Source organism: Octopus sinensis, linkage group LG21 (genome assembly GCF_006345805.1).
Source record: "Octopus sinensis linkage group LG21, ASM634580v1, whole genome shotgun sequence".
Taxonomy (NCBI): Eukaryota; Metazoa; Mollusca; class Cephalopoda; order Octopoda; family Octopodidae; genus Octopus; species Octopus sinensis.
In genome coordinates, this window is record NC_043017.1 from 24,225,000 (window position 1) to 24,234,369 (window position 9,370).

At 34.6% G+C, this 9,370-nt stretch overlaps 1 protein-coding gene across 3 annotated transcripts in view; it reads right to left on the reverse strand.

Moving 5' to 3' along the window:
• The window catches only part of LOC115222930 (spermatogenesis-associated serine-rich protein 2), a 160,505-nt gene extending 153,846 nt beyond the window's left edge, over positions 1 to 6,659 (reverse strand). Inside the window, exon 1 of one of the 3 annotated variants that reach the window (XM_029793328.2) lies at positions 6,512 to 6,659. In XM_029793328.2, coding sequence (XP_029649188.1) covers positions 6,512 to 6,539 — 28 coding nt within the window. In that variant the 5' untranslated portion in view covers positions 6,540 to 6,659. The remainder of the gene's footprint in view (positions 1 to 6,511) is intronic. The other 2 variants (XM_029793327.2, XM_029793329.2) reach the window with 2 other exon arrangements.
• Positions 6,660 to 9,370: the final 2,711 nt, after the last annotated feature.

Consider the following 9,370-nt stretch of genomic DNA (forward strand, 5'->3'; position numbering starts at 1 on the left):
ATTCAACTCCAGATTTTTTCAAGTAACTCATATAAGGCATAAATTTTCTGTAAAACTATATAATTCTTGATGAATCTCTCAAAGCTGCAAAATAATTATCCAAAATTCCATTTTCTTAATAAATAAAATCTGCACGGCACTTCAAACAACAATCTATCTATCTATGTATCAATATATATATCATCATCATCATCATCATCATCCTCGTTTAACGTCTGCTTTCCATGCCAGCATGAGTTAGACGATTTTGGCTGAGGGCTGGCGAACCAGATGGCTGCACCAGGCTCCAATCTTGATCTGGCAGAGTTTCTACTGCTGGATGCCCTTCCTAACGCCAACCACTCCGAGAGTGTAGTGGGTGCTTTTTACATATATTGTAACCACATGTGAATCGTTGGTGATTTTTTTTACCTCTGTCTTCTTTTTCTATTGGACTTTACTCTGTCTCCTCTGTTTCCGAAGAAGAGCTTTGCTCAAAACATAAAACCACCTTTCTTTCCCTCCTCGAGCATCTGCTAAATACTTTACATGTACCACGTCCTCGCATTGTCGTTTTTTGTGTTTGTTCTTCATTTTTGGGGATTTACTATATACATATATAGTGGCTGTGTAGTGGCTGTGTGGTAAGTAGCTTGCTAACCAACCACATGGTTCCGGGTTCAGTCCCACTGCGTGGCATCTTGGGCAAGTGTCTTCTGCTATAGCCCCGGGCCGACCAAAGCCTTGTGAGTGGATTTGGTAGATGGAAACTGAAAGAAGCCTGTCGTATATATATATATATATATATATATATATATATTATATATATATATATATGTATGTATGTGTGTGTGTGTTTGTGTGTCTGTGTTTGTCCCCCTAGCATTGCTTGACAACCGATGCTGGTGCTGGTGTGTTTACGTCCCCGTCACTTAGCGGTTCGGCAAAAGAGACTGATAGAATAAGTACTGGGCTTACAAAGAATATGTCCCGGGGTCGATTTGCTCGACTAAAGGCGGTGCTCCAGCATGGCCGCAGTCAAATGACTGAAACAAGTAAAAGAGTAAAGAGTATATATATATGGTGAACTAGTTAAGTTGTTAGAGGATTAGATAAACTGCCTTGCCCTATTCATTTCACATTCCCGCTATCTTAGTTTAAATCCTGTCAAATTCAACTTTTATGCCTTTAAGGTCTATAATTAAGACAGTTCAGTATTGCATTCAATTCTTTTTCTCTCCCTGTTTCTTTCTCTTAGCCTGTCTTTGTACCTCTCTTTGTACAAGAAATTGGCTGTGTTCTGCATAAATATACATACATACACTAATATATAGATATACAATACATACATATACACATATATATGCATACACATAAACATGCATACACACACACTACATATAGTAACAATAAACAGAAAATACAATTGATAATTTTAAGCTTTATATAGCATACACACGTTTTCAAAAATCAATCCTCACTATTACGCAAGCCAGTTGGCCTTACAGTGCAATGCAATCAACTCACTTCCTCGGTATTTATCACCAAACATGGGTAGAATTCTCTAAATTGGCTTACGCAGCAAGTTTATAGTTGTTATCAAAATGTGTGAGCAGAGTGTGAAACTATTGAATCAAAATCTTTTGGTATGGTGTCACGTGTTCCATTGCACTTTAAAAGTTACAGTATTACATCCCAATCAGGTGAGCGCTTCTGACAGATGCATGGGAATAAACAATTCTTGGGATAATCTTTTACGAAGGTACCTACAACTAAGCTACATTTTGATTATTATTACTATAATGTGGCTGGAATAATGTGTACTAGCCTATCAGGAGGTATGATGGTTATTGTTAAACCACATTGTGCATAGGAGTGAAGAATAGTACCATCTACCAACCCCAAAACTCCTGGTAATGTGTTCTGCCTTCAAGTACACTTTTTAAATTACACACACACACACATATATATAGATAGAAAGATAGATTTATATATATATATATATATATATATATATATTTGATTTGAAAACCCCACTAGAATGGGAGAAAGCGCTAATACATGATCTAAGTTATATGATGTATAAAAAATGTAATATACAAATAAATATCTGTAAATATAAACCATCCGATTTTCTGAGTACCTCATCTCTTCTAATATAAAATACCTGTACATCATCTCCAAACCTTCCTATGCATATATATATATAAATATATATATATATATATATATATATAATATATATATATATATATATTTGATTTGAAAACCCCACTAGAATGGGAGAAAGCGCTAATACATGATCTAAGTTATATGATGTATAAAAAATGTAATATACAAATAAATATCTGTAAATATAAACCATCCGATTTTCTGAGTACCTCATCTCTTCTAATATAAAATACCTGTACATCATCTCCAAACCTTCCTATGCATATATATATATAAATATATATATATATATATATATAATATATATATATATATATATATGCATATATATTTATATATATGCATGTATATATATATGTCAATAGAGGTATTTATATATATACATATAAATGTGTGAAGGCGCGTGGTTTAGTGGTTAGACCATTCTGCTTGATTCTTGGTGGCATGTTGTGTTTCTGGACAAGATCCTTTATTTCACGTTGCTCCAGTCCACTCAGCTGGCAAAAATGAGTTGTACATGCAATTTAAAGGGCCAACCATGTCACACTGAATCTCTCTGAGAACTACATTAAGGATAAACCTGACTGTAAAATGTTCAGTTCAGCCACATGCACATTAATTTCACAAGCAGGCTGTTCCATTGAGCAAATCAACAGGAACCCTCATCATCATAACCAAAAGAATGCCAGTCTTTATATAAACATAAATATGCATATATACATATTATAATAGATCAGGATTCAACTGAATCAGGTACTTAAATGGTAAGGCACCAGGTCGGGTCGAAAAGTAAAATTTGTACACAGCAAAGATGGAGGAATACATATGCGGGTACCAAAGTACAGGCAGATATATTTAAGTTATGCATAGGATTAACTGTACCCGACTGAGTATGTCACTAGCCCTGAAGCCAATCAACAAACATACATTGCACTAAATGTACAGTCCATAATATACTTTGGATCTATGCAAGGAACAGATTCCGAGAGAAGTGAATAATAACTAAATAAATCATCATCATCATCATTGTCCGACCGTGGTCGAGACAATGGAATTTACCATGCTACGCCAGACTTCACGGTCCATCATGGCATTACGGAGGTCCTGTTGCTGGATGCCTGTATCCCTGGAGATTACATCAGGGTAGGAGAGTGTGCACCCTCTGGTATTGCGAGTAGATGGCTTCCAGAGGAGAAGAGTAGAAATTACCTCTTTTTCAGCTCTACAACAATGTCCAGCAAACTGGACTCTCTTACCTTTCACAAGAGATGACACAGGTGGTAGTTTCCCATATAATAATAAATAAATAACAGATAGATAATGTGGCAATTCACTACAGCTGTTTCCAACAAATTTTTAACTGACTAAAGGAGACATTACATCATTACAAAGAACCATTTTCATCAAGTAAAAATATGAACAACAACAGTCAAAAACTTTCAAAAGCCAACAGCATGTGCACCTTCATGATTCTATGACCCTTGCTGGGTATTATACATATGTATACATCACCATCATTTGCATTTAATGACCATTTTCCATGCTAGCATGGGTTGGATGGTTTGACAGGGTCAGTGGATCCACAAGATGCATCATACTTCGATTTCTGCATTGGCAAAGTTTTTACAGTTCGATGCCTTTCCAAATGCCAACTACTTCAGAGTGTATACTGGGTGTTTTCTTCATTCCACAAGTGCCAGTGAGGTGGCGCTGCAGCTTGCAAGCCTATGAAACCTGAGAAGAGGAGCATTATGCTAGTCAATGGAGGTCAAGGTATGAAACAATTTTTCAAATACCGCCGAGGTCGACTTTACCTTTCATCCTTTCGGAGTCGATAAATTAAGTACCAGTTACGCACTGGGGTCGATGTAATCGAATTAATACCTATGTCTGTCCTTGTTTGTCCCCTCTATGTTTAGCCCCTTGTGGGTAATAAAGAAATAGGTATGAAACAAGGAGATGAGAAAGAGTAGGTTCTACTGGTAGACGAACCCAATGGTTACTCACATTTTGGTGAGAGAAATGTATCAGTAATAACAGCAGAGACAAACAGTGGGAAAAAAGGTCTCCAGGTGGAATATATATATATATAATATATATATATACACACGTGAGGATGTGCACAAGAAATATATTAATTTGATGCTCGGTGAAGGGAGAGAGGTGTTGCCAATGTTTTGAGCATAGCTCTTCATCGGAAACAGCAAAGTCCAGAGAAAGAAGGGAAAATCGCTAACAGTCCAAGTGTGGCTCACACACACACACATATATATATATATATATGTATATATATATATATATATATACATATTCCCCTGCTGTTCTAGGCCTGAAGTCCTGGCAATGCTAGTAACATTTTCATGCCAGGAATTGAACACATATGCATACATACATGTGTGTATGTGTGTATATATATATATATATATATTGAGGTCTCTTTCATTCTTTTGTTGTCTTACCATTTCTATCAATATATATATACATACATACATATGTACACATACATATATACACACACACAGATACATATGCATACATACATATATATATACACACACACATATATGTACGTATGCATATATACATACACATATATATGCATACATACTCATATACACATACATGCACATACATATATATATACATATATCCATAAACACGTGTATATCCATATAATATATACACATATGTATATACACGTTTGCATATATATACATATATATATATATACATATATATATATATATGTATATATATATATATACACACACACACATAAATACATAACCATATAAAAATATATCTGGTGCAGCCCCTCACCTTACCTGCCCTGATCAAACCGTCCAAACCATGCAAGCATGGACAACGGACGTTAAACGATGATGATGACGATGATCTTGTGCGTTTATAATTACTGGCGTAATGACCCTCCCAAGACTCAAGATTTGTTTCAATACAAGAATTCACATCAAGAATCTTACAAACATATCCATACACATATATACATATGCATACACACACATATATATATATATACATACATATATATATATATATATATACATGCACATATATAAACGTATATAAGTACGTAATCATACATATCCCTATATACACGTTCACATATACATATGTATACATACATATATAGTCGTGCATACACACAGATAACCATATATACATATGCTTACAGATACATATTTAAGCATTCGAAAGAATGCCCATATTTATATATGCACATATGTATACAAATGCATAAACTGATATATGTATGTATGTATGTATATATGTATTCACACATATCTAACTATACACACAAATGCAAGGAGCTATATATACATTTCTTTCATTTATACACAGATCTACATCTACATTCATGCATATAGCAATATATATATTCATCTGTGCATACGCATATCTGCACATATACATCCTTAGGTATATATAAACACACATACATGCAGCTACGCATACACACAGAATGCATATATAAACATATACATATATATTCACACACAGGCACGCACACACCCACATATATATATATATATATGTTTGGGCATGTATATATATGTTTGGGTATGTATGTATATATATACACGCACAACACATATATACACACACTATATATATATATATACACATACATAGATATACATATATACACACATGTATGTATGCATATTTACACATTCACAAACACACACACTATATATATATACACATAGATATACATATATACACACATCTATGTATGCATATTTACACATTCACAAACACACACATACCTATATATAGACACATATATGTAATCTGTTTGTGCAGATACCACACACGCACACATGAGCCTGTGTATATGTGTGTGCCTCTGTGTGTGTATATATATATATGTGTGCCTGTGTGTGTGTGTGTGTAGATAAAGTGTGACGTGGTATGGTCGGTAGAAGCACCAAAGAAAAAAAACTTTAAGACAGTAAAGACGACAGCAGCAGCACAAGTGGAGCGGTCGGTCTCTGCACGCAGACGAGGATTTCAAGACAAGAAAGAAAGAAAAAAGAAATGAAAAGAAAAAGAGATAAAAGCAAAGAAAAGAAACAAGATAAAGAACTACCGATCGAGTGGAGAGTCGATTCTACAACCAATACTTGATGCTTATTACTATTATTATTATTATCAGAGAAGGGGATAAATATCTGACAATTGCACAAGAGCCTGAGACGGCCGCCGTGTTATAGATTAATACTTGACAGATGCACATTGCCTCTTGTAATCGGCCATAAAACTAGAATCCTATGTTAAAATAAGGTTTGCGCGCGATATATATTTCATTGAGATAGTGAGAATTGAAAAAGGCCCTTACCTGTTTTCTGAGAATTTTTACGAGCCATCTCTGAAAAATAATCTTTTTTTTTTTTTTTTTAAATGTTCCAACAGTTCAGTCTCGTTTCGCCGGAAATGGCTTTAAGTTGTTTATGTCAGACCTATGTCGGAAAAAAACGACAACTGCCGAATGCCAGCGACGGTTCCCTGCCTCGCTAGGTTGATGTTACCACACTCTTACATGTACGACGAGCGCTAGCACACTCACACACATACACACACACACAAATACTATACATACACATGCATGCGCACACGCTCACATTCACACACATACATACACACACAAATACTATACACACACACACATGCACGCGCACACTCACACTTACACATACACACACAAATACTATATACACACGCACGCACACACATATACATACATTCTTATGTATTTGTGTATATGTTTGTAGGTGTATGCGTCCCTGTGTTTGTGTATGTGTCTATATACTTTATACATGTGTGTGTGTGTATATATATATATATATATATATATATGTGTGTGTGTGTGTAAATAACAGATAGATAGATAGATGTACATACAAACAAAAATATGATATATATGTATATAATTAGTTTTAAAAAATATAAGCGTTTTAAAATCTAAACACACTAAAACAATAAAAATTGACAAAATGTAAAACTAAATATATATTTATGTAGTTTAATATAATATTTATTCATTTTCCATCGCTGAATGTTACTGAATTTTCGCCAGTGGTGGCGAATTCAAACTATTTAAATAAGCCCGACCGGCGAGTGTGTGCGTGCGTGTGTGTTCACTCAACTATTCGCGGTATATATACACTGAAATAAATATTCTAGTTATATACTTGCCAAATAGCAATGCTATATTTTTTCGTGTGACATATATATTCACACACATACTCACATCTACATAAACACACACACACACACACGTGTGTGTATATATATATATATATATATATATATATATATATATATATATATATATATAGAGAGAGAGAGAGAGAGAGAGAGAGAGACAGACAGACAGACAGACAGACAGAATTAAAATATTATCTTAATTTATTGGTCTGAATTATTTCCATTTTCTGTTTTAATATGTAATTACAATAAGTATCTTCCAGTATTTTTTCAATATTCTCCAGTTTTTATATGAGTTTTATATTCTCATATGAGAGTTGAAAATAATATCTTCAAACATGCTTTGGAATTCTGAAGTATGCCGATGTGTTTCATGGGGACACAGCTGGGATTAAAACCATATCCCAGACAACAGAATGTATGTATGTATGTATGTATGTATGTATGTATGTATGTATGTATGTATGTATGTATGTATGTATGTATGTATGTATGTATGTATGTATGTATGTATGTATGTATGTATGTATGTATGTATGTATGTTCTTTTACTCTTTACTCTTTTACATGTTTCAGTCATTTGACTGCGGCCATGCTGGAGCACCGCCTTTTAGTCGAGCAAATCGACCCCGGGACTTATTCTTTGTAAGCTCAGTACTTATTTTATCGGTCTCTTTTGCCGAACCGCTAAGTAACGGGGACGTAAACACACCAGCATCGGTTGTCAAGCAATGCTAGGGGGACAAACACAGACACACAAACACATACACACACACATATATATATACATATATACGACAGGCTTCTTTCAGTTTCCGTCTACCAAATCCACTCACAAGGCATTGGTCGGCCCGGGGCTATAGCAGAAGACACTTGCCCAAGATGCCACGCAGTGGGACTGAACCCGGAACCATGTGGCTGGTTAGCAAGCTACTTACCACACAGCCACTCCTATGTATGTATGTATGTATGTGTGCATGTATGTATGTATGTAATACGTACATATGTATCTATGTATGTATGTATGTATGTATTAGGTAGGTAGGTCTTTTCCAGAATATTCTTTTAGTCTAATTTTTACTTATTTTCTAGTCCATTTCAGTGATGTTTTTCAAAATAAATTTCAGTTTTCTCATTTCTTTCTTGAAGTATCATTTTCCACTACTTCTCAAATCCAAGAAAACAGAAACTTCTAAAGAACTACAAAACTGGCTTATTACATCATCCATGATAAAGATGAACTCAACAGTCTTTTTATTCCTTTAAGAAGATTAATTTGATTGCCATGTCTTCCGATTCTTACATCTTAGTTAAAGTGACCAAGTGATGCTTTCACCTTTTATTCAGAATATTTAGATATTTATCGGCAAGAACTATTTGAAGTTGACAGAACACTAAAAGAAGAAGCAGAATGAAAATTACTGCAATGATGGGGAAAGTGATAAAAGGATTTGTCAGAGAAGGAGAGAGAGATATTAATGGTGACAAGAGTCACAGTATACTGGTGCATAAAAGGTCTATCCCAGTGAAAGAGCTTCTTTTAATGTGAATCATGTCATTCTGTTTTTCTGGAAAACTTATGTAAATGGTTGATGACTTTTGGGAGAGTCTTTCTTTAACTTTTTAGAATTCAAAGTATTCTATCAAATGTAATTTTTATTTATTCACATTGTATTGAAACACTGCCAGATCTGACTGGCCTGGTGCAGCCTTTGGGCTTCCCAGACCCCAGTTGAACCGTCCAACCCATGCTAGCATGGAAAGCGGATGTTAAACAATGATGATGATATATTGAATGAATCATAGCTTCGAGATTTTGATGTGATTGTTTATTTTTAGAATGTCATTGTAGGATAGGTGTGAGCAGCCAGAGCTGGTTGGTTTGAACATAGAATAGAATATTTGGGGTTTTTTATAGTTGTTTTAAATGCAAAAAGTGTTATAGAGATGCCTGGCACCTTGCTGTACTGAAAAAGACCTGTACTCCACA